The sequence below is a fragment of the Lingula anatina genome, chromosome 8 (assembly GCF_051362555.1).
Source record: "Lingula anatina isolate TDL-2025a chromosome 8, LinAna3.0, whole genome shotgun sequence".
In the NCBI taxonomy this organism is placed as follows: domain Eukaryota; kingdom Metazoa; phylum Brachiopoda; class Lingulata; order Lingulida; family Lingulidae; genus Lingula; species Lingula anatina.
Genome location: NC_141774.1, coordinates 354,312 through 380,784, shown reverse-complemented (window position 1 = coordinate 380,784; position 26,473 = coordinate 354,312). Strand labels below are relative to the sequence as shown.

The following is a 26,473-nucleotide window of genomic DNA, read 5'->3' as shown; positions in this document are numbered from 1 at the left end:
CGCTCTAGCATCAAATTATTATTATCATTATTATTATCATTATTTTTTTTAATTACTAGTTATTAGTACTATCCTGTGTATGTGTGTGTTTTCGATAGTTTGTCTTGGTGTGTATGTCAATTCTGGTAGAATGGGTACAAGTGGTCTATTGTATGCGTGGGTGGATGGAAGTGAATTTGATAACGCATTATATAGTATAACCGATATATATGTAGTTAAGTTATCCCTATTAGTTTGCAACAATGAAACACTTAGATTTGATACCTCAGTACGATTGCTTTACCTACACTTAGAATATGACTGTGCGATGTAAATTTATTTTCTGTCGTATATACATATGCGGCAGAAACCTGGTAGATATACACAGATCAAATCAAATATTAAAATATGCTCAGTAAATTGTAGGGGTCTTGGGGACCGAAATAAGCGGTTAGATGTGTTCAATTTCTTGCGGAAGAAATCCTTTTCCATCTACTGTTTACAAGATACTCATAGTACATTATCTATGGAAAAATATATAGCAGCTGAATGGGGCTTTAAATGCTTTTTCAGTCATGGAACCTCTAATTCAAGAGGAGTTGCAATATTGGTTAACAATAATTTTGAATATAAAATTAAGGAGGTTGAGAAAGACACTAACGGAAACTTAATTGCTCTTAGTATGATAGTAGATGAAAAAGACATTTCACTCATAAATCTGTATGGTCCCAATAATGATTCACCTGAATTTTTCTTAAAAATACACGAGACAATAATGAATTTTGGAAATCAGGATCATATTATCTGTGGGGACTTTAACTTAGTATTAAACCAAGAGAAGGACACATATAACTATAAACATAAAAATAACCCCAAGGCCTCTAATCAACTTTATACCTTGATGGAATTACATAACTGGCACGACATATGGAGGGAAATGCATGAGGTATACATGGCGGCAGCCTACGCCTTTTAAACAGGCAAGATTAGATTATTTTATTGTTTCCACAACCATTACAAATTATATCGAAGATAGTCAGATTATTCCAGGTTATAAGAGCGACCACTCCATTATAACTCTGGACTTACAGTTAAAAAGGAAAATTAAACACGGAAAAGGTTTTTGGAAATTCAATAACTCCCACTTATATGAAAGTGAGTATGCCGATATGGTAAAGCAGATAATCAATGAAACTATCTTAGAGTATGCAGCAGCGCCCTATAATAGAGATAACATACTGAATATTGACAGACATTCTTTACAGTTAACTATAAGCGATGGGCTATTTCTTGAAACTCTCTTAATGAAAATTAGGGGGAAAACGATTGCTTTTGGTGCTAGGATAAAAAAGAAAAGAGAGTCAGAGGAAAAACAAGTGGAAAATACTATAAACGACCTAGAGAATGATCTTTAAAATGAGGCCGAATTAGACAAAAAAGAAGAAATTCTTGAAATGATAAATAAGGAAAAGATGAAACTGGAAAATATAAGAAAAATAAAAGTAAAAGGCATAATGATAAGATCAAGAGAAAGATGGATAGAATACGGAGAAAAACCATCAAAATACTTTTTAGCACTGGAAAATCGCAATTTTACAAATAAGTCAATAACTAAACTGGTAACAGATAACGGAAATATTCTTACTGAACAAAATGAGATTCTCAAAGAAACCGCACGCTTTTACGAAAATTTATTTAAGAAACAAAATCACAAATCAGTAGACATAAAAACTCGATTGGAAAATATTGAAACTCCAAAATTGACCGAAGCCGAAGCATCCTCGCTCGAAGGAAAGATAAACTACGCTGAACTCTATACAGTATTAAGACAAACGAAAAATGAAAAGAGCCCAGGTACCGACGGGTTTACTTACGAATTTTTCAAATTCTTTTGGAAAGAACTGAATAGTTTTTTAATAAGATGTATAAACGAGGCATACGAAAAAGACAAACTACCTATAACTCTTACCCGGGGTATAATCGTCCTTCTACCTAAACATAATAAGCCTACCAACTCGTTAAAAAACCTAAGACCGATATCACTACTTAATGTTGTGTATAAACTCGCCTCGGCATGTATAACGAATCGAATAAAGAAAGTATTACCAATATTAATAAATGAAGACCAAAATGGGTTTATGGCGGGCAGATACATAGGTGAGAATACACGGACCATTTTCGACTTAATTGAATACTGTGACGCACATGAAATACCAGGTCTGTTGATGCAAATCGATTTTGCTAAGGCTTTCGATTCAATCGACTGGGTTTTTATCGAAAAAACCTTTGAATTCTTTGGCTTTGGAGAATCTATCATAAAATGGATAAAACTCTTCCTTAAAGACTCCTCTTCGTGTGTCTTGGTTAATGGTTTTGCCTCTTCTTTCTTCAATCTTTCTCGGGGTTGCCGTCAGGGGGATCCCATCTCCCCTTACCTTTTCATTCTTTGTGCTGAGATACTAAGTATCATGTTAAAAAATGAAATAGACATAAAAGGCATTACAATACATAATCAAACTTTTCTCATCTCCCAGTATGCTGATGACACAACTATTGTGTTGGATGGGACTGAAAAAAGTTTAAGAAATACCCTAAAGGTTCTAAATGAATTCTCCCAATTTTCTGGACTACAAATGAACAATCAAAAAACTAAATTAAACTGGTTCGGAAGCAAGAAAGACTCACAAGAGAGCATGTGTAAAGAGTTGAATCTCGATTGGAATGAACGTTTTTTCAGAATCCTTGGAATAGATTTCTCAGTAAATTTACATGAAATGATTGAGAAAAATTATAGAGATATGGAAAGAACTATGAAACAATGGACTCACCGATCGCTAACAGTTTTGGGGAGAAATGTAATTTTTAAATCACTGATCCTTCCAAAAATGACTCATTTATTTTCCACATTGCCAATACCAAACAAATATGTAGACAAAATACAAAAAACGTGCTTTAATTTCATATGGAATGGAAATATTGAAAGAGTAAAACGAGATATAATGACACAGTCGTACTCAAATGGAGGTATAAAAGTCCCCGATATTAGAAACTATATTGATTCCCTAAAAATTTCATGGCTCAGGAGAATCATGCACAAAAATTCAAAATGGTCTTTCTTTTTCCTTAGTCTGATCCCTGAAAGTAAGGGTGTACACTGGTCTGAAATGGGAATGTCTGAAATGCAAAAAATTAAGAACGGATCAAAAAATGCTTTTTGGAATCAAGTCATTGATGCATGGTGCAGACTGTTAAAGAATAAAAAGATTGATACAAAAGAAAATTTTTTAAAAGAATGTTTATGGCTAAATGATAAAATACGGATAAAAAACAATCCTATTCTTATAAGAACCTGTAATAAAATAGGTATAAGAAACATAAATGACTTGATCGATACAGAGGGAAATTACCTCACATACCAACAGTTCAAGGAAAGGCACGGGAATATAATAAATTATGTTACGTTCACAAGTATACTATGCGCAGTAAAAAAATTTCAAAAACAAATGAATATAGACAATTTACATGAAAAAATTGAGCTCCCTATAATTTCAACCCAACTTAAATGGCTATTAAAATTTACAAAAGGGGGGAAACCTTTTTACAATATTTTGAACTCAAACGAAATGAAAAAGACTAATGCAATGTCAAAATGGGAACTCCTTTCTAAAGAACCTCTCACAGCTGAAGAGTGGAAAATCTTGAATAACATTCCTTTCCAATGTACTTTAGATACTAAACTGCGCTGGTTTAAATTTAGAGTATCAAAAAGAATTTTAGCTACAAATAATTTTTTACGAAAAATTGGGATAAAAGACACAGAGACCTGCTCCTTCTGTAACGAACACCCTGAAACTCTTCAACACTTATTTATTGAGTGCAAAGTAATTGCTCCCCTTTGGGCAAAAATACAAGACTGGATCCATTTAAAGACTGGACTTGTATTACAATTAACAGCATCTGATATAATTCTAGGAATTCCAAATTTGAAATGCAATGCGCTCAACAGTTTGCTGATCATAACAAAATTTATTATATATAAATTTAAAATGAAAAACATTACCCCGAACATAGAAAATATTAAAATAGAATGGAGACAGGCCTACATCGCAGAGAGAAATATAAGTCTGAGAAACATGACAATAGATAAATTTAATGAAAAATGGAAAAAGCTGCAGCCTCTCTTCCTGGAATGATATCTTCTATCTGCGTATGTTCCCCTGCCGATATTTGATAGTAAAACACATATTTGTTTTTATCTGTATTAGATCATATTATTTACTAAGTATTATTAAGTATTTTACTATTAGGTTATCAATATATCGTTGTTGACATATATATTAAATGACACAGTAACTATATATATATATATATTGCAAATGACTGAGTGTCTCTTTGTGAGTGAGTGAGTGAGAGAGTGAGTGTGATTTTTATTTAGTTATTTATAAATTTTATATTTTTTGCTGAAATCTGTACTTATTTGAGATTTGCAATAAAAAAAAAATAATAAAAAATAAACCTTAATTCTTAATTAATTTTTAAAAACCCTTATTATCACGTGTTTGTCTGCAAGTGTATGTTTGCATGCATGCATACTTGCAAATGAATTAAATATGTATGTGTTGAATAGTTCACCTTCTTTGCTGAGATATATAAAACCTACACTGCACCCTCCATGAGGACAGCACATCACCTGAGAATTTGTCCTCTTCTGCCCTCCTCTTCCTCCAACTACCTGAACTAAATTCCTACAGGAAATATTTACTACTTCCTTTCTCCTTGCCACTTTCTACAAATAACAAATAACTGTATCTTTTCTAACTCACCAAGTAAGTGGTGGTCCTCTTTAGACCACCCATCTCTTCCTCCGCACCGCGCCCCATCTCCTCATAGAACTTATAGTCTGCCACCAGCAGCAGCGGACACCTGCGCCGTGTGAAGGTTGTCTGACGTTTGGCACGAGATGCCGTGTCATCATCTTTATCTGCGTCCTCCTCATAGGTGTCTGTGTCATTCCAGCCCTCTTTAATAGCACCACAAAACTGGGAGCTGGAGGAGAAACAGGAATACTGGTTAGTGTTTATGTCATAGACTGAGTTCTTGACAGGTGGTTATTATAGAAATAATACAAATAATTACTCAGAACACTTCTCTGATACACTGGACTATTTTAGATAACATATTTCAAACTTTATCATTAGGCCGTCACTGAACACTGCACATTAAAAGGCATATGACAATTTTAAAGGGACAACAGATCAAAAAACAGCAATGTGAAAAAAGAACAAAAGCAAATGTTTCTATGAAAATTCCAGTTTTAATTGTGATTGTAAGGATATGACAAAATAAACTTTTTCCCAGCTACTGCACTGTTACAGCAGGAACTAAATATGACTGTAGTTAGTAATACCCAATGTGGTTAGGATGTTCTCTGTTGAACTCCTTCTCCATGTCTGACCCTCGGTACGCTATCATGCTGTAGTTTTCTGACTTGGATAGGTGGCGCCATGAGGGCTGCAAGACAATACAAAACCAAAGTTAATCTCTATTCAGTAAGACTGACATTCATTCTAATGGTTACACAGTAAAAGATACTGTTAAAGCCATCATACCCTTATTCTCTTTCAATAGTATCTAGTATTCAAGCAGTTTGACTCTCCCCTATTTACCTCAATAACATAGGTGTCTTCTGGTGTTTTGATGGTAGCTGACAGGTCTTTATCTTCAAAATACGCCAGGACACTAGAGTCTGGCTCCCCTGGAAGTTGAAATACTGGGTCACAGTGACTGGGTAGTAAAATGTTAAGTGATATGGTATAGGTTTATATCCTGATATGTTCAGAGAATAATATTACACCCTGCAATAACAGCTCTTTTCTTAACTGCTCTCTTCAATCTTAAATGATCATCACCTCGTCACAGGGCATCCAATAGCACTATAACTACACCACATTTTGTGGGCACATTTGGCACAAGAAAACCAAGATATAAAGTTTTTCATACAACATAATATTATAAGTGTACTTCTTGCCTTTACATATGAATATGACACAAAATTGCAGAACTCAATTACCTTCTCAAGGAACCTCTGGCATGAGAGTTCATCACCATTGCTACCTCTCCCTCTTTCTCTCATATTTCCTCTCTCTTTTTTTCTGTCTCTCTCTCTCTCAGCACACACACACACACAAACACACACACACACACACACACTCTCACTCACCCTCTACATATCCACTATACACCTTATCAGGGTCTACACTGATAGTCTTCTTCTTCCCCGCACCGTCCACAGCATACGCTTGGAACCCTGGCGACAGCAGGCCACGCTGGCTTTGGAGGAACAGATGGAACCGCCTGTAACACAACAATGAGAGAAAACTCAACAGGAAGAACAGATGGAACCGCCTGTAACACAACAATGAGAGAAAACTCAGCAGGAAGAACAGATGGAACCGCCTGTAACACAACAATGAGAGAAAACTCAACAGGAAGAACAGATGGAACCGCCTGTAACACAACAATGAGAGAAAACTCAACAGGAAGAACAGATGGAACCGCCTGTAACACAACAATGAGAGAAAACTCAAGAGGAAGAACAGATGGAACCGCCTGTAACACAACAATGAGAGAAAACTCAAGAGGAAGAACAGATGGAACCGCCTGTAACACAACAATGAGAGAAAACTCAACAGGAAGAACAGATGGAACTGCCTGTAACACAACAATGAGAGAAAACTCAACAGGAAGAACAGATGGAACCGCCTGTAACACAACAATGAGAGAAAACTCAACAGGAAGAACAGATGGAACCGCCTGTAACACAACAATGAGAGAAAACTCAACTGGTTGAACAGATGGAACCGCCTGTAACACAACAATGAGAGAAAACTCAACAGGAAGAACAGATGGAACCGCCTGTAACACAACAATGAGAGAAAACTCAACAGGAAGAACAGATGGAACCGCCTGTAACACAACAATGAGAGAAAACTCAACTGAAAGAACAGATGGAACCGCCTGTAACACAACAATGAGAGAAAACTCAACAGGAAGAACAGATGGAACCGCCTGTAACACAACAATAAGAGAAAACTCAACAGGAAGAACAGATGGAACCGCCTGTAACACAACAATGAGAGAAAACTCAACTGAAAGAACAGATGGAACCGCCTGTAACACAACAATGAGAGAAAACTCAACAGGAAGAACAGATGGAACCGCCTGTAACACAACAATGAGAATAACTCAACAGGAAGAACAGATGGAACCGCCTGTAACACAACAAAGAGAGAAAACTCAGCAGGAAGAACAGATGGAACTGCCTGTAACACAACAATGAGAATAACTCAACAGGAAGAACAGATGGAACTGCCTGTAACACAACAATGAGAGAAAACTCAACAGGAAGAACAGATGGAGCTGCCTGTAAAAATCAGGGCATACTTAAACTCAGCACCTTGGTTATATTTCATGGGCACATTTGGGACAAAAAAAAAGCCAAGATATGTAGTTACTTGGTTCATGTTTAATTGAATTGTACTGTGTGTAAAGGAGATGAAATGCCAAATTTATCAATATACTCAGTATACTTCTGTCTTGGGAGTCGAGGTACCTTGATATCTACTGAACTGCTTTTAGGATGCCTGAAAATTGCAGTAATGGACTGATGGGAATCATGTGTCATTTCATGGAAGTTATAAAATCAACACAATAACAAATTCACCTACCTGCCCAGTGCACTAAAAGCCACTTCTCTATGGGCGCCTTCCCATAGATTTTAGATTGATATATCCCCGTGGGAAGTCTCACTAGATTACAGTCAGATAATCCGGCTTAAATGTCCGTCCCGCCTACTACAAGCTGTAAGGGGGGTATAATTAACTTTCGTACCCACTCGGCTGACAGCTATTTAGCATGAACCCCCAGGGAGTTATTTCAATCTAGTTGGATCGATCTAATCTCTGGGAATGGGGTCTATGGCTTGGTGTCTGTGTGTGGAGACTACAATAATGAATTTCACCTACCTGCCCAGTGCACTAAAAGCCACTTCTCTATGGCTTGGTGTCTGTGTATGGAGACTACGTCTATGTATCACATGTGAGAAGTCACGGTGATGTAATGTCTCAAAGTAGGACAGGCGCCCAGTTAATGTGGCTGGAAAGAAATAAGGTGTCTGTTAGATAGAGTGTTTGGGGTTGAGAGAAGCAACTGCCGTGTTAGCACGAAAATTCAACATAGCCAGTACTTATCAGAATTGTCAATAGGAGTGCTAAAGAAGGAATCTTCGTGTTACTGCTGTGTGTGTGTGTATGTGTGTGTGTGTGTGCGTGTGTGTGTGTGCGTGTGTGTGTGTGTGTGTGTGTGTGTGTGTGTTTTGCTGGAAAACATGGCATGTAAGTCAAAGCAGAAGAGACGGAATTTACATTGAAATAATAAAAATATGATAATGTTGTTTTCAGGATAAAAATTATATTGATATGACAATATACGATCACTGTTTTTCAAAATAGACTTCAAAACTAAGTGAAACAGCAGATAGCAAGTGTTAGAATAAAACTTTCACTTTGTGCTGAGTCAAGTTTAAACATGACTGCAAGAACTTGATGAAAATTGTAAACCATCTCAAGTTGGTGTAAACGGAAAGACCTTACCCTACTTACCACAGTTTACATGAAATAATAGTACAGATATGTACACGGTGATCATCCCGATCCTCTCCATCGCATATTAACGAAATAGACTGACTGAAACTAGGGAGTTTTCTTGATTATATACAGCTCTAAAATACCCGGAAAATAGGTCAACCAGCCGACAGCGCCATGTTATATTTGTTTTGGATGTTCTTCGTAAGATGGCAGCACCATCTGGTATTCTGTGGCTTATCTTGGCAGGTGCCCTGTCGTTCACAAGGGCTTTTTTGTGTAAATCAAAGCATTATAACTATGAAAACATAATTTTATGTCTTTTTGCAAAATACCCCTGAATAATTTACCTTATCCCTTATTAGATCCCCATTTGGAGATGACTTTCCAATCAGATCAACCAATGACATTTGTAAGCTGTATTGAGTGCGGGTGTGTGACCTATTTCCGTTGGATGGCGATGTACGCTGTTGCTGTGATACTGCCGCGGAATTGTTCGTTTTTATAAGGTTTGTAAACTTCTCTGGGCTAAAAACTAAAAATATCATATATGTATTAATCTTATCTGTAGAAAGTAATTGTTGGAATGTGAATTGTATCTTTGGCGACTGTGATATGAAAATTTACATCCTAGTCAAAATGAAAGCATGTGCTTTTTTCTGGAAAACACCTAAACGATAAACCTCATAATCATTTATAGCTTGTGGCGTTGTCAAAACTCCCGATAATGTATTTTTTGGAATAGTTCAGTCTGTATAACCAGGTGCTTACTCTTTAATTTAATTTAATTTCGTTTCATTTAATTTGTATTAAAAAGTCATCTACTTGTCAAATTTCTAATGCAATGGTGCATTGAAAGCAGTAATATCAACTTACATTTTTAAAACGTGTGAAAATGTGCAGATTTACTGTTTACTACTTCTAGAGATATTGGTATTATCCTTTCTTTTAGAGCCCGTAAGTTGCACTTTATAAGTTAGACAAAAAAGGCATAATAATAATAATAATAATAATATAATGATTACTCCCTTTTTCCCTTAGGGTCTATTCCCACAACTTGAGATCGATCTATCACCACGGGGAGTCTCACTAGATTACTGTCAGATAATCCCCCTTAAGTGTCCGTCCCCGCCTACTAGAAAGCTACATGTATAAGGGGTAATTAACTTTCGTGTCCGCCCGGCTGACAGCTATTTAGCGTGAACCCCCAGGGAGTTAGGTCGATCTAAAGTAGGTCGATCTAATCTATGGAAATGGGGTGTAAATCTGCATTTCACCATTTCTGATTTCTGTTTAAAAAAACAAACAAATTATCCATTTTGAAAAGGAGAAACGAAAGAGCAGGTTGCCATGATACTTATGCTGTTCTCAATCTAATGATCACACTGATTTATTGCTGAAAACTAATAATCTGAATTAATTCCCCTGGTCACTGCTCTAAGTCACCCAGAGTTCCCCAATGAACATCTGGAGTTCTTTTAAACATGGCTGTAAAGTTAACATCTATTCCAGTCCACACCAGTGACAGCATGGCAGAAGATCCTGCAGTGCGCACGGCTGCGTACAACGCGGGCGGTTACTGCACGAAGACACACAACATCCCCGTAGAACACTTTGAGTATGCTTACATACAGAAGTGTAACAATGTGAAAGAGTTGGAGAAGATATTGCTGGCTTTAAGGTCAGTTTTCAATGTATTGGAATTAAAATACGTCAGAGATTCTGCTAAAATTTTACCTTCTATATCCTTTGGACAAAAAAAGGGGGTACTAATCTTTACGTGATGATATGTTTACTACATTACATTATATCATTTATTGATTAATAATTGATATTTCCATCAGTGGGTCACTCTTGGTCAAAATTCTTGAAGTGAAACCTTTTAAAGAAATGCCAGTATACATATTTAGCCATTCCATCTTAAGTAAAGAGGACGTTAGTCATGGCAGTGCCCAATCTGTAGATATGTTTTTGTCCTTACCCAGTTGGTGAATAGCTGTAAAGCTAATGTTACCTTTCAATTTATACCCGACATGAAATAAAATTTATTGTATTGTATTCAGAGATCCTTTACAGGCCCATAGCCAGCAATTTCAAAAGGGGGTTCTTTTTCTGAAGAGGTGGACCTTTCACCATGAAACCTTTGTGCACCTAGATTAAATTTTCCCTAGAGGAGACCTTCTCCCAGCAAAAGGGGGGTTCTTTTGAACTCCCAAACCCCTCCTAGGTATGGGCCTGAAATAGCTTGACTTGAAATGTGTTATTACCTGTGGCGTTGTTTTCAGGTCAGGAGAGGAGGGAGTGTTCCCACACTTGGAACAGCAGTGTGAAAACAAACTGAGGAACCTTCATCCTGAGAGGTAGGTCAAAGGTCACAGGGAGGTCAAAGGTCACTCACTTTAAAAATAAACTTGGCACAATTTGTTATAATAGTATATAAGATACTGAGAAAGTCAGTGTAAGAACTTTAACTGAGCCTATATGAAGAGGTCATATTGATATTATTATTGCTTGGCTATAATCACAAGTATGTTTACCACTTTGATATCAAAGTATTCATTTCTATATACATATCTACTCTTTGTGATCAGCCGAGTATTGAGAGAAGTAAAACCTATTGGAACATTGAGGGACCTTAGCAAGGAAGAACAGATAGAACTGAAAGATGACCTCAGTGTAAGTTATCACTGCCTGAATGTTTGTGTTGTGTGGATATATTACACCAGATGCCAGATGTGTAGAGGAAGTTTGGATTGTTGAACTGCTGAAATAAAGGATAAGAGTCTTATTTTCCCTGATAAAATATATCCCATTAAAGGTTGTCAGAATTTATGAGAGTCTAACATAGTTTTTGTACACAAGCCATCAGTCAGATTCTGTGCAAAAGAAAATCCGGTGCCAGCACTTTGATGTAGAACTTGCCATATTTCAGGACTGGCTACAGCAGATGAAAACTACTGACACAAAACTGAAGACAGAAACTGGAATTCTGGGAGATGAAAAGTTGCCACCTCCACGAGCCGTAAACACTAAAACTGTAAGTGCACTGCTGACCTCTGGTGGTCATTACCACACAAGTCGTGAATTAGAATAATATATTAAATAATCATTTTCTACACAAATATTTGTCATCATGGAAACCTTTTCTCTTTCAGAATGAAGCAAAATTAGCTAATAAAAGTAACAAATCCAACAAGCGAGTGAAGCCGAGAGACTACAAGGAATGGGACAAGTAAGTGATGTGGTGGTGGTGGTGGTGGTGGTGGTGGGGGGGGGGGGGGGGGGGGGGGGGGGGCTACATAGGTGACAGATGTTTTGGCAGGATCATATTTTCATATTTATCACACAGGATTAATTTTAGGAGTAAGTAAAGAATGTCGACTTGTAAGTATTTCATCAGCATGGACCTTGTTTGCTGAGAGACCAAAAGAGACTTGCTTTAATTGGAATTTTGTCAATAATTATTATGATACTCTGTCAGAAGAGGGTGTGTGTAGACAGTGTAGCACTCACCACTGAACAGACAGAGAGAATAAGGGGAAGATCTTTGAGGTTCAGTGTCAGAGATATGGCACTGAATGCGATTGGTCTTCTACACACAGCTAACCAGTACCTATTAGCATCTGTGTATATTTGCTTCAGTAGTAAAGTTGTAATGATTTGGGTGTTTATTTTCAGGGTTGATATAGATGCAGAACTGGAGAAGATTGACAAGCAACCAGAAGAAATCAAGGCAAAGTCTGTCAATAAACCTAAGTCTGGTAAACTAGTGGATACATTAGATCCTACAAGTAAGTAGGCGCGCACACACACACACACACACACACACACGCGCGCGCGCGCGCACGTACACATGAACAGGCTGTGTAGTGTGATACCAGAACTTGTGACAATTTTATTCACTCTCAAACATTTCTCTCTATTCTAGAGACAATAGATTATTAATTGACATTAAAGAACTTTTTTTAACTTCAATGAGATATTTTGTGGTTACTTTTTATTATAATAAGTTTCTAGGATTTACTATTGTGCTGCTTTCCTCTTAGGTTTAACACAAGCAGAGAAAGAGCTGAAAGCCAGCAGGGAAAAAGACAAAGGAAATGAGGTGAAATTTTGAATATCAATGTTTGAATTATTTTTTCTGTCAAATTTCAGTAACTGTGAATAAGGATGCAATTACATTACTTTCCATATTGCATTATCTTGGTATAACCTTTTTCTCCTCAGTGGAGTTAAATTCCTCACAATATTTGATGTGTTTAATCTGCTAACATCACTGGGTGACCAACATGTATCCCTGACCCAGAGATCCAGGAACATATGATGTATATAACAGGGACAGATCCAGAGATATTTTCAGACAGTCTTCCAAATTATCTTTTGTTGATCCATCCTCCATTTTCACTGTCTTCTGACAGAAAACATTAGATACCCATCAATGTAAACTTGAAAATCTAACCGTCTTCCAGAAGACCCAGAAGATGGCCTAAATCTGCCCCTGTAAAACATCTTTATTTGCTGTATTCCAGGCATTTAGATCAGCAGATTACCAGGAAGCAGTGACGTACTACTCGCGGAGCCTGTCTCTCTGTCCCTCTGCAGCCTCATACAACAACAGGGCCATAGCTTGTGAGTCAAAACCTTCAGGGTTTATGCTTTGTTATGATTCATTTCCCTGACAGTCAGCGTCACATTAGTGTGGTTTATTGTATGGCATGTATACAGAGTTCTTATAAAACCTTAATGTACACCTCAGTTGAACCTTGCTGTAAACATATTGATAGCTCAGCTGGTTGACTGTCTTTGTGTTGGTTGTTACAGATGTGAAGTTATGTAAGTGGAAGAAGGCAATAGAAGACTGTGATCAGGTGCTACAGCTGGAGCCTGGAAACATCAAGGGTAGGAACCAGAGACATTCTCTCTCTCTGAACAGTTTTTAATATGCTGGTGAAAGTTACACATTCTCTCTTCACAGTCCATAATATGTCAGTGAAAGTTACACATTCTCTCTTCACAGTCCATAATATGTCAGTGAAAGTTACACTTTCTCTCTTCACAGTCCATAATATGTCAGTGAAAGTTACACATTCTCTCTTCACATTCCATAATATGTCAGTGAAAGTTACACATTCTCTCTTCACAGTCCATTATATGTCAGTGAAAGTTACACATTCTCTCTTCACAGTCCATAATATGTCAGTGAAAGTTACACATTCTCTCTTCACAGTCCATAATATGCCAGTGAAAGCTGTCAAACAAAGTCTAAGTGAATGTATTGTTTTGATAACAGAAAGAATATAAGAAGACATGATATTTTACTGGCCGCAGCACGCAGGCATAGACTGATGGAGGGAAGTGTGTTTGGACAAGAGAAAGAATATAACTAGAGCTGTCAATTGTTAAGAATGCACAAATAGATCCCAGATGTCTGCTATTTCAGCGTACTTTCGCCGTGCTCTTGCCAACAAAGGTTGTAAAGACTTCCAGGCAGCCAAGGAGGACCTGGAGCAAGTGCTGACTGTGGAACCACAAAACAAGAAGGCACAGGTAACAGAAATGTGTGTGTGTGTGTGTGTGTGTGTGTGTGTGTGTGTGTGTGTGTGTGTGTGTGTGTGTGTGTGTGTGTGTGTGTGAGAGAGAGAGAGAGAGAGAGAGAGAGAGATCAGATGTGAGCACCACTCGTCTACTTCATGGCCCTGCTGTATATTCCACAGACATGAGCTTTTTCTGCAGAAACACGGAATCCTGCATTTATTAATTTAATTCCGATGGTTCCCGAGATTTGTCAAAATCTGCAATAAGTAAATTAATGTTTAGAAGATTTTTAAAACATAGGCTCATGTCTGATTCCAGGAGCTGTTGCAGCAAGTTGAGGAGGAGCTGACCAAGGTCAAGGACAAACCCAAGGGCAGACGGCTGGAGATAGAGGAGGTCGGCAGCTCTGATTCTGAGGGAGAGGAGGAGGAGGAGGAGGAGGAGGAGACAAAAGAAAATGAAGAAGTCTGTAGTGATGAGAATGATGGAAGTAAAAGTAGTAAACTTGTAAATGGTTTGAGCAGCCATGACAGTAAAACTGTGGAGAACAATGATAATATAGATCAAACAGGAAACTGTACAGCTAGTGACATCTGGGGGGAAGGTGAAATTGAAAATAATGCTGAGTCATCGTCATCTGTGATCTCAGCAAAACCTGAGAGTGACAAACAAGATGAAACAAATCCATCATTAAATGAAAAAGTTGATATAGCAAACAAAACTGTTGACTTAGTCATGGAAAAAACAGATAAAACTGTGACTGTAGACCCTCCATCAGAGGTCACTAGTGACAACCCTGTCCAAGAGGCTCCCAAGCCTAGAGTTGTCCTGCTTCCTGTTCTGCCTGCCAAGGTGTTGGAGTTGAAGGAAGAGGGCAATGCTCTGTACAAGGCAGGCCAGTATGGGGAGGCTATAGAGAAGTATACCAAGGCAGTGGACATACTCCTTACTAGTAAGTCTGGAATTCCTGACTGTGGTTTGGATTGAGTTGTGGGGTTATTCACTTTTCCACAAACAATGATGCCCATGTGCCAAATATTTTAGGTGTGTAGCATTCTGGTTTAGAAATGTGCACTGTTATTTCTGGTCAAGAAGTTGCAGCATCTCGGGCTACTCGAAGTAGGCCTGCACATATGACCAGCAGAAATAAGTTAACCACAAATTTTACAGAGCTGAGATAATGATATTTAAATCAATATTTTTCTCGTCTTGGAAGCAAACTGTATTTAATTCTGAACATTTTCTTGCCAGTGCCTGATCACTATGGTAACCTGTCCACCATCTACAGTAATAGGGCTGCTTGTAAATCAAAGATTGGGGACTGCAGTGGCTGCATCAAAGATTGTGATCGGGCGCTGGAACTGGTTCCACATTCCATCAAGCCTATCTTGAGAAGAGCTGCTGCTTATGAAGCTTCTGAGAGGTCTGTTTTAGTCTCAAACTGTGCTCTGACAATGGAATAACTTTTGGATATTGTAGACTTTCAAAATAAATGAATGTTCACTGAGTTTTACTAAATTCTTTATCTGTATAAATCAGAGTTGAAATACATAATTGATATTATTATGATAAAGATTTATTTTTATTTTTCCAACCATCATATTACTTGTTAATTACTGAATTGTGACAGATTTATTTCATTTTCCATTGTGTCAAAAATATATATTTTATATTTTATATATTATATTTGATCAGGTTCCGTCAGGCATATGTTGACTTTAAGTATGCATTAGGCATTGATGGTAGTATACACTCAGCTCACCAGGGGGCAGATAGGTAGGTTACAGGACAGACTTAACATTCTAAATGTATCTTGTGTTTTTTATGTTAACAGTGTCTGCTGTAAGTTTTTAAAAAGTTACATATTATGATATCTAAATGAAATTGTTTATTATTATCTGTGGAATTATAAACATATCCTGACCACTGTAGGTGTCGCCACATGCTGCAGCGTGAAGATGGCGTCAGGTGGCGGGAAAAGCTGCCTCCCATTCCCTCAGTCCTGGCGTACGAGATCCCTGTCTTCACCAGTGACAATTCAGCCATTCCATCACCAAGTGTCACCACTGCAACCACGTTATCTGCCGCTGGTGACAGAAACGAAAGTGAAGCAGACAACGGTGGCAGTCAGAGGAGACCATCTGATGAGGAACGTTTCTTTAAGCTAAAAGCTCAGGGCAACGATGATGTTCAGAAGGTATACAACTCTTGTTACAGTAGATTGTTACAGCTTATTTATGTCACAGAGGCCGTATATGGTTACAACTTACATAACTTAAGAATGTTACAGCTTGTGTTACAGTTACTTTAGATTATTACAACTTAGGCTACAGTAGCTCTATATTGTTACAGCATTTTCGTATTGTTACAGCTTATATTATAGCATTTCCAGATTGTTACAGGTTTGGTGTAGTGTTATAGAAAATTAACTATTAATTTTTAAACTGAAGTTTAGACATGTTGGTAATGAAAGCATCTTTCCAACTTAAACAACTTATAAGACCAATATAGCTCATTCAAATAATACTTCCAAAAATGAGATTTAGTTATAAAAATAATGTCACCCACCATTTTCAGGGGAACTTCAAGCGAGCCATTGAGTCCTATACACAGTGTATCAGTCTTTACCCAGGAAGAGCCGTCTCCTATACCAACAGGGCACTGTGCTACCTGAGACTTAACCAGGTAATATCTTAACCTAGACTTAACCAGGTAATATCTTAACCTAGACTTAATCAGGTAATGTCTTAACCTAGACTTAATCAGGTAATGTCTTAACTTAGACTTAATCAGGTAATGTCTTAACCTAGACTTAATCAGGTAATGTCTTAACCTAGACTTAACCAGGTAATATCTTAACCTAGACTTAACCAGGTAATGTCTTAACCTAGACTTAACCTGTCATAATCCTACGTAATATCTAAACTTGGATTTTGTATGCCATGTCCATTACTGTAATTTATATATGTAAGTCTGTATGTGTCCGTGTCCTGTCCATTACTCTATGTCCTGTCCATTGCTGTATGTCCTGTCCATTACTTTATGTCCTGTCCATTACTGTATGTCCTGTCCATTACTGTATGTCCTGTCCATTACTGTATATCCTGTCCATTACTCTATGTCCTGTCCATTACTCTATGTCCTGTCTATTACTCTGTGTCCTCTCCATTACTGTTTGTCCTGTCCATTACTCTATGTCCTGTCCATTACTCTATGTCCTGTCTATTACTCTGTGTCCTCTCCATTACTGTTTGTCCTGTCCATTACTCTATGTCCTGTCCATTACTGTATGTCCTGTCCATTACTGTATGTCCTGTCCATTACTGTATGTCCTGTCCATTACTGTATGTCCTGTCCATAACTGTGTGTCCTCTCCATTACTGTTTGTCCTGTCCATTACTGTATGTCCTGTCCATTACTGTATGTCCTGTCTATTACTCTGTGTCCTCTCCATTACTGTTTGTCCTGTTCATTACTCTATGTCCTGTCCATTACTGTATGTCCTGTCCATTACTCTATGTCCTGTCCATTACTGTATGTCCTGTCCATTACTGTATGTCCTGTCCATTACTCTGTGTCCTCTCCATTACTGTATGTCCTGTCTATTACTCTGTGTCCTCTCCATTACTGTTTGTCCTGTCCATTACTCTATGTCCTGTCCATTACTGTATGTCCTGTCCATTACTCTATGTCCTGTCCATTACTGTATGTCCTGTCCATTACTGTATGTCCTGTCCATTACTCTGTGTCCTCTCCATTACTGTATGTCCTGTCTATTACTGTATATCCTGTTCATTACTACATGTCCTTTTCCATTACTGTATATCCTGTCCATTACTCTGTCCTGTCCATTACTGTTTGTCATGTCCATTACTCTATGTCCTGTCCATTGCTGTATGTCCTGTCCATTACTCTATGTCCTGTCTATTGCTGTATGTCCTGTCCATTACTGTATGTCCTGTCTATTACTCTATGTCCTGTCCATTACTGTATATCCTGTCTTTTGTTGTATATCCTGTTCATTACTACATGTCCTTTTCCATTACTGTATATCCTGTCCATTACTCTATGTCCTGTCCATTACTGTATGTCCTGTCCATTACTCTATGTCCTGTCCATTACTGTTTGTCCTGTCCATTACTCTATGTCCTGTCCATTACTGTATGTCCTCTCCATTACTGTATGTCCTGTCTATTGCTGTATGTCCTGTCCATTACTGTATGTCCTGTCCATTACTGTATGTCCTGTCCATTGCTGTATGTCCTGTCCATTGCTGTATGTCCTGTCCATTACTCTATGTCCTGTCCATTACTCTATGTCCTGTCCATTACTCTATGTCCTGTCCATTACTCTATGTCCTGTCCATTACTGTATGTCCTGTCCATAACTCTATGTCCTGTCCATTACTCTATGTCCTGTCCATTACTGTATGTTGTATATTGTGCCGTGTTTATTTACAGCCAGCCAAAGCCAATGAAGACTGTAGCAAGGCTGTAGAACTGGAGGAGAGGAATGTGAAAGCTTTGTTCAGGAGAGCCCAGGCTAGGAAGGTAGTGATATCTGTTTAATGTGAAAGTTTTGTTCAGGAGAGCCCAGGCTAGGAAGGTAGTGATATCTGTTTAATGTGAAAGTTTTGTTCAGGAGAGCCCAGGCTAGGAAGGTAGTGATATCTGTTTAATGTGAAAGTTTTGTTCAGGAGAGCCCAGGCTAGGAAGGTAGTGATATCTGTTTAATATGAAAGTTTTGTTCAGGAGAGCCCAGGCTAGGAAGGTAGTGATATCTGTTTAATATGAAAGCTTTGTTCAGGAGAGCCCAGGCTAGGAAGGTAGTGATATCTGTTTAATATGAAAGCTTTGTTCAGGAGAGCCCAGGCTAGGAAGGTAGTGATATCTGTTTAATATTAAAGTTTTGTTCAGGAGAGCCCAGGTATTAAAAATGTGTGTTATCAACAGAGAAATACTTATCAGCATTTTTTATTACAAACCTTCACACAAAACATTTGTGTCTTGAATGGTGACTAAAAATGTACATTTCAAAATTCATGGCAAGATGATACAACATCCAGTGAAAGCTGGCATTGTGTTTAATCTCATCTCATTTCCCTCTAGATGTTGAAACAATACAAGGACAGTATAGCAGATCTCACCAAACTGCTGAAAATTGACCCTAAGAATTCTGCTGCCAAGAAGGAACTGGAAGTGGTCAAAAACTACTGGAGAGAGGTCAGTAGAGGTCAGGGGTCATTATAAAGGCTGTAAGGTCAAGGTCAGTCAGTGACCCATATATCTTATTGTAACTTTGAAATCTGTATTTGACTGCAAAACTTCATTTCAAGTGTCTTGATATGATTTGATTAAATTATTTTGTTTAAATTTTAAACATTTTAAGTAGAATATTTAGTCTTATATTTTATGGGAATTTTATTGTAGGAGCTGCAGTCAATGAAGTCTCCCTCCACGTCAACAACTGTATCTAAAGCTGGTAAGAAACCGAAGGAAGCAAAGGACATTAAGAAGCAGCAGGCGTCCAAGCCACAAGAACAGCGACAGAGGAAGAGGTTGCTGATCCAAGAGGTCGACAGCTCTTCAGAGGAGGAGGAAGAAAAAACAGGTACAGTTATTTTTAATAAGAATAAATTGTAATTAAAACTATAGTAAAAACTATGTTGAACTGTTAATCAGTACTTGTATTTATATATTTGTATATTTATATATTTGTATATTCTTTTAAAATTTATTGTCTAAAATCAACAATAAATGAATGTGACTTTTGTGGTAAAGCATGACTGTGGTATAGTTCACATGTGGCTGTGTGATAAACTGTTTTAACTTTGTGCTGCAGGTACAGAAGTGAAGAGTCCAGCACCTGCAACCAAAGTCACAGAAGAAGCTTCAAAATTAAAAGACAAAAAAGAAAACCAAATAAGTCAATCTGAGCAGACTTCAGAAACGCCACCTGTAAAAACTTCCATGGAAGATACAAAGGCTGGAGGTGAAGAGAAAGAGGAGACACAATCTTCACCCAGCAAAGTCAGCAACTCTGCTTCAAAACCAGCTAGTAAAAAGTGCACCAAGTCTGCAACGATACCAACAAGTACTGGTTTACCCTCCACCCCTCCTTCTACTCCTTCCACTCCTTCCACTCCCAAACTGACCAAAGTGACGCCGTACGAGTTTATGTCTGCGTGGAACTCCCTAAAGACGTCCACAGGGATCATGCCATACGCAGAGCTGTTGGCGCAGATAGAACCACAGGACTTGCCCAAAGGTGAGAGTGAGGCTATAGCTGATGTTGCTATGGATGTGTGTATAATATTTAATACAGTAAAGGTGAGAGTGAGGCTATAGCTGATGTTGCTATGGACGCGTGTATAATATTTAATACAGTAAAGGTGAGAGTGAGGCTATAGCTGATGTTGCTTTGGACGCTTGTATAATATTTAATACAGTAAAGGTGAGAGTGAGGCTATAGCTGATGTTGCTATGGACGTGTGTATAATATTTAATACAGTAAAGGTGAGAGTGAGGCTATAGCTGATGTTGCTATGGACGCGTGTATAATATTTAATACAGTAAAGGTGAGAGTGAGGCTACAGCTGATGTTGCTTTGGACGCTTGTATAATATTTAATACAGTAAAGGTGAGAGTGAGGCTATAGCTGATGTTGCTTTGGACGCTTGTATAATATTTAATACAGTAAAGGTGAGAGTGAGGCTATAGCTGATGTTGCTATGGACGTGTGTATAATATTTAATACAGTAAAGGTGAGAGTGAGGCTACAGCTGATGTTGCTTTGGACGCTTGTATAATATTTAATAAGGTAAAGGTGAGAGTGAGGCTATAGCTGATGTTGCTTTGGACGCTTGTATAATATTTAATACAGTAAAGGTGAGAGTGAGGCTATAGCTGATGTTGCTATGGACGCGTGTATAATATTTAATACAGTAAAGGTGAGAGTGAGGCTATAGCTGATGTTGCTATGGACGCGTGTATAATATTTAATGCAGTAAAGGTGAGAGTGAGGCTATAGCTGATGTTGCTATGGACGCGTGTATAATATTTAATACAGTAAAGGTGAGAGTGAGGCTACAGCTGATGTTGCTTTGGACGCTTGTATAATATTTAATACAGTAAAGGTGAGAGTGAGGCTACAGCTGATGTTGCTATGGACGCTTGTATAATATTTAATACAGTAAAGGTGAGAGTGAGGCTATAGCTGATGTTGCTATGGACGTGTGTATAATATTTAATACAGTAAAGGTGAAAGGCTATAGCTGATGTTGCTATGGACGCGTGTATAATATTTAATACAGTAAAGGTGAAAGGCTATAGCTGATGTTGCTATGGACGCGTGTATAATATTTAATACAGTAAAGGTGAGAGTGAGGCTATAGCTGATGTTGCTTTGGACGCGTGTATAATATTTAATACAGTAAAGGTGAGAGTGAGGCTATGGCTGATGTTGCTATGGATGCGTGTATAATATTTAATACAGTAAAGGTGAGAGTGAGGCTATAGCTGATGTTGCTATGGACGCGTGTATAATATTTAATACAGTAAAGGTGAGAGTGAGGCTATAGCTGATGTTGCTATGGACGCGTGTATAATATTTAATGCAGTAAAGGTGAGAGTGAGGCTATAGCTGATGTTGCTATGGACGCGTGTATAATATTAAATGCAGTAAAGGTGAGAGTGAGGCTATAGCTGTTGTTGCTATGGATGCGTGTATAATATTAAATGCAGTAAAGCGACTTCTCATTGGATCTCTCTGAAACTTGGAAGTTAAATTCTCTATAGAGACTTTGAAACTGAAATAATTTTATAATAATCCAGTGCCCCAGGAATTAAATTCTGCAGTGTCAAGTGTATCATATAGACACTTGAGATTAAGAATTAAGATAAGGATTACCGTTGTTTATCTTTCATTTATCACTGATGCAGATGAAGAAAATATTGCTTCTTAAATGTTTTAAGTTGAAAATAATGTACTTGAGGTGTTGTCATTAATGTTGTAAGAAATGTTTTATGGTCTATTTCCAGTGTTAAGTAACAAGCTGGAGAGCAGCATGCTAGACATCATTGTGAAGTGTATTCATCAACATTTTGCTGAGACAGGTAAGATATCATTGTGAAGTGTATTCATCAACATTTTGCTGAGACAGGTAAGACATTATTGTGAAGTGTATTCATCAACATTTTGCTGAGACAGGTAAGACATCATTGTGAAGTGTATTCATCAACATTTTGCTGAGACAGGTAAGACATCATTGTGAAGTGTATTCATCAACATTTTGCTGAGACAGGAAAGACATCATTGTGAAGTGTATTCATCAACATTTTGCTGAGACAGGTAAGACATCATTGTGAAGTGTATTCATCAACATTTTGCTGAGACAGGTAAGACATCATTGTGAAGTGTATTCATCAACATTTTGCTGAGACAGGAAAGACATCATTGTAAAGTGTATTCATCAACATTTTGCTGAGACAGGTAAGACATCATTGTGAAGTGTATTCATCAACATTTTGCTGAGACAGGTAAGACATCATTGTGAAGTGTATTCATCAACATTTTGCTGAGACAGGTAAGACATCATTGTGAAGTGTATTCATCAACATTTTGCTGAGACAGGTAAGACAGGTTATTATGTATATATTTTGTACTGTTTCAGATCCCAACAAGGCTTACGGGTTCCTGGACCACATCTGTAAAGTTCCCAGGTTTGAGATGCTCACAATGTTCCTGTCAGCTGAGGAGAAACGTGGTATGTTGATATCTGGAGAATATAAAAGTAATGTTTAGTCACATGTTTATGTCAGTTCATTAAAGGCAGGATCTCAGGGAGCTGTGAATGCCACTATAGGACATGGGTAACTTTACTGGTAATCCAAACAGTTAAATAAAACAATTCCTTCGGTTAAGTGGTATTTATTTGCTGTACCGGACTGTATATATATATATATATATATATATATATATTTTTATGTACAGACACAGATGTGTCTGTACATATAGCCATCATCTGCGTCTGTCGTCGCCGTCGTCGCTGTCATTGCCGTCGTCGCCGTGCACTTTTACCGATAACACGATAAGTGGAAAACCATTTTACCTTTTGACTTGAAACTTGCAGAACTGATGAATATTCATAATACGCAGGTCAAGTTCGAAAATCAGCATGATCGGGTCACTTTTAGGGAATTTATGCAGTTTTTTCACTTTTTTCAGCATATATGCAGCACCGATAACACGATAAGTGGAAAACCATTTTACCTTTTGACTTGAAACTTACAGAACTAATGAATATTCATAATACGCAGGTCAAGTTCGAAAATCAGCATGATGGGGTCACTTTTAGGTAATTTATGCTGTTTTTTTCACTTTTTTCAGCATATATGCAGCACCGATAACACGATAAGTGGAAAACCATTTTACCTTTTGACTTGAAACTTACAGAACTAATGAATATTCATAATACACAGGTCAAGTTCGAAAATCAGCATGATGGGGTCACTTTTAGGTAATTTATGCTGTTTTTTTCACTTTTTTCAGCATATATGCAGCACCGATAACACGATAAGTGGCAAACCATTTTACCTTTTGACTTGAAACTTACAGAACTGATGAATATTCATAATACGCAGGTCAAGTTCGAAAATCAGCATGATTGGGCTATTTTGAGGGAATTTATGCTGTTTTTTCACTATTTTCAATATAAATGCAACACTGATAACACAATATAAGAAAAACGGATTGGCCAATTGTAATTATACTCACAGGAGTGGTCAATCTTACTAAAACGCAGGTTGAGTTCGAAAATCAGCATGATCGGGCCATTATTTTAGAAGTTATACTGTTTTTTTCACATTTCCTCAGATTCAATTCTTAAGCATGTTAACAGTCTCATTATTTAACTAATAAGATGCCTAAAAGTGTTTGTTTGATATTTCCTGCATCTTTACAACATTGTTAGTTGATTATGTAAAAAACATGGTAAACTTGTTATCATGTATTGTGTAATAAAGTGTCAAAAATGGAAATAAACTCATATCGTTGCAGTTTGTCAGATTCAATCATCCACTATGTTCAGGATCTCAGAATGGAGGAAATTGGACATTTAACACTGTTCTATTGATACTTTTCCCATCTCATCAATTTTTTTAGTTGGTCATATAAAAATGGCAGTAAAATGTTTATTTTGTTTTATGTTAAAAAAGTGTTAAAAATGGAAATAAACCCATTTCAGAACAGTGCTGTCTTGTTTACATTTTGGCATTTTCAAGGTGTGACTTTGAAGTTCCATGGGCCTGAAGACCTTTGCTAGTCACATTTTCTGAATATCTGTGATACAAATATTTTATAATTAAAAATTGATGGTCATTAAGCTGTTAAACATTATGTAATATTGCATCAAAATTTGAAGAAACCCCTATTTTGGGCACTGCTTCCATGATGACCATTTAAGGAAAATCATGTCACTTACTGTTCTCAAACTTACAGGAAAGAAACATGGGACTAAAATACAGCTTCAGTAGGCAATGCAGTCTGGTATTTTTTTTTTTTTTTTTTTTTTTTTTTTTTTTTTTTTTTTTTTTGCAGTTAAACAGTTTTTTGTGAAAATTTAATTTTTCACATATTGGCATTTTCAAGGTGTGACTTTAAAGTTCCATGATCTTGAAGACTTTTGCTTTTCACATTTTCTGAATGTCCATGTTACTAATATTTTATTAATAACATTTGATTGTCATTATGCTGTTAAACATTATTTAATGTTGTATCAAAATTTGAAGAAACCCCTATTTTGGGCACTGCTCCTATGATGACCATTTAAGGGAAATCATGTCACTTACTGTTCTCAAACTTATAGGAAAGAAACATGGGACTAAAATACAGCTTCAATAGGCAACGCAGTCTGTTTGGTAAATTTTTCTGGCAATTTAACAGTTTTTTGTGAAAATTTAATTTTTCACTTATTTGCATCTTTATTTTCTGTTCTTTGTCTGTACATTTGACAGCTTTGCTGCCTTGTTTTTTGTTTTTTTTTTCGCTTGAACATTTAAGTTGAAAGCTTCATTCTTAAATTCTTAAATTGTTTTGTCGTCACCTTGCAGGTTTGAAGGAAGTCTTCTCAAAGCTCCACAAGCATACATGTGTGGGCTATACAGACCAACAGATACAGAAACTACAGAAGAAATATGGAATATAATAACACATAGACCAACAAATAGAGAAACTACAGAAGAAATACGAAATATAATAACACAAACACACAGACTAATAAATAGAGAAACTGCAGAAGAAATACGGAATATAATAACACAAACACACAGACTAACAAATAGAGAAACTCCAGAAAAAATATGGAATATAATAACACAAACACAGACTAATAAATAGAGAAACTGCAGAAGAAATATGGAATATTATAACACAAACACGCAGACCAACAAATTGAAAAACTGCAGAAGAAATATTGGAAATGATTACAAAGTATTTAAGCAGCACAATAAATAGAGGAGCATTAAAAAAGAAATTAGACATTAATGTGTTGCTCCATATTCTCAGTTACTGAATGAAGCTGTTCTCTCTATTTAGAAGTATTATGGGTAACATATAACCAAAGCAGAGCATAGACATTTGATAAATCTTTGGGATATATATATATATATATATATATATATATATATATATATATATATATATATATAATAAAAGCCTTGTAGACAGGGTCTAAATGGGCAAAACAAGGCATACATTAAGAAGCAGAACAAGGCATAAATGATATTTAATTATTCCTGGGACTATTATTGTGTTTTGGTATAATAATAGTGTAATAACTTATGCATCTGTGTTACCCTTGAACAAGGTTTGCTTACATTTGTGAATTTTCCACTTTTGTATAGATTTAGTAGTAAAGACATAATTGTGTGTGTGTTTGTGCTGATATGAGAGCAGCACAGTGATTTGCAGACATATTATTTAATGGTCTATCATTGAAGCTTTCTCACTTGTGTGAATATATTGGAAGATAATTTACAAACAATTGGTATGTTTTACCCAGTCATTTTGTTTTTTTTTACTTTCATTTTTCCCTTATGACAAATCCCGGAATCATATTTTTGTTTTCTCTTGAATTAATTTAGTGGAACATGGAATTTCATATTTTGAAAATTTTTCTTGGTAAGTTTATACCCATGTTGCTTTGCACTTAACGTTATAGTAGTTAAAATTGGTCGAAAGCTATAACTGTTGAAATTTGTTGAAAGTAAATATTTAAGCAATAAATATCTGCCTTGCTGTGCACCAGATTTCATTGAGTT

General features: G+C 36.9%; 2 protein-coding genes across 6 annotated transcripts in view; one reads left to right on the top strand and one right to left on the bottom strand.

Annotated features, from left to right (window-relative positions):
* Window positions 1-8,835, bottom strand: part of LOC106153651 (ADAM 17-like protease) — a 30,709-nt gene extending 21,874 nt beyond the window's left edge. For all 5 annotated transcript variants that reach the window (XM_087019117.1, XM_087019118.1, XM_087019119.1 and 2 more), the window contains exons 1-6: window positions 8,640-8,835; window positions 8,004-8,133; window positions 6,200-6,333; window positions 5,646-5,734; window positions 5,387-5,490; window positions 4,803-5,025 (exon numbers count right to left, since the gene is read on the bottom strand). In XM_087019117.1, the coding sequence (XP_086875243.1) occupies window positions 4,803-5,025; window positions 5,387-5,490; window positions 5,646-5,734; window positions 6,200-6,333; window positions 8,004-8,133; window positions 8,640-8,700 (741 nt within the window). In that variant the 5' untranslated portion in view covers window positions 8,701-8,835. The remainder of the gene's footprint in view (window positions 1-4,802; window positions 5,026-5,386; window positions 5,491-5,645; window positions 5,735-6,199; window positions 6,334-8,003; window positions 8,134-8,639) is intronic.
* Window positions 8,836-8,969: 134 nt separating this feature from the next.
* On the top strand, window positions 8,970-26,453 carry LOC106153640 (sperm-associated antigen 1). The gene is made up of 23 exons (XM_087019110.1): window positions 8,970-9,130; window positions 10,134-10,302; window positions 10,907-10,981; window positions 11,213-11,297; window positions 11,554-11,658; window positions 11,777-11,853; window positions 12,300-12,412; window positions 12,668-12,726; window positions 13,151-13,250; window positions 13,443-13,520; window positions 14,062-14,168; window positions 14,475-15,108; window positions 15,408-15,579; window positions 15,852-15,932; window positions 16,089-16,353; window positions 16,734-16,841; window positions 18,617-18,706; window positions 19,265-19,378; window positions 19,586-19,766; window positions 19,998-20,423; window positions 22,196-22,270; window positions 22,828-22,920; window positions 25,265-26,453. The coding sequence occupies exons 2-23, from the start codon at window positions 10,151-10,153 to the stop codon at window positions 25,357-25,359; spliced, it is 3,285 nt and encodes a 1,094-aa protein (XP_086875236.1). The 5' UTR covers window positions 8,970-9,130; window positions 10,134-10,150; the 3' UTR covers window positions 25,360-26,453.
* The last annotated feature ends 20 nt before the right edge of the window (window positions 26,454-26,473 follow it).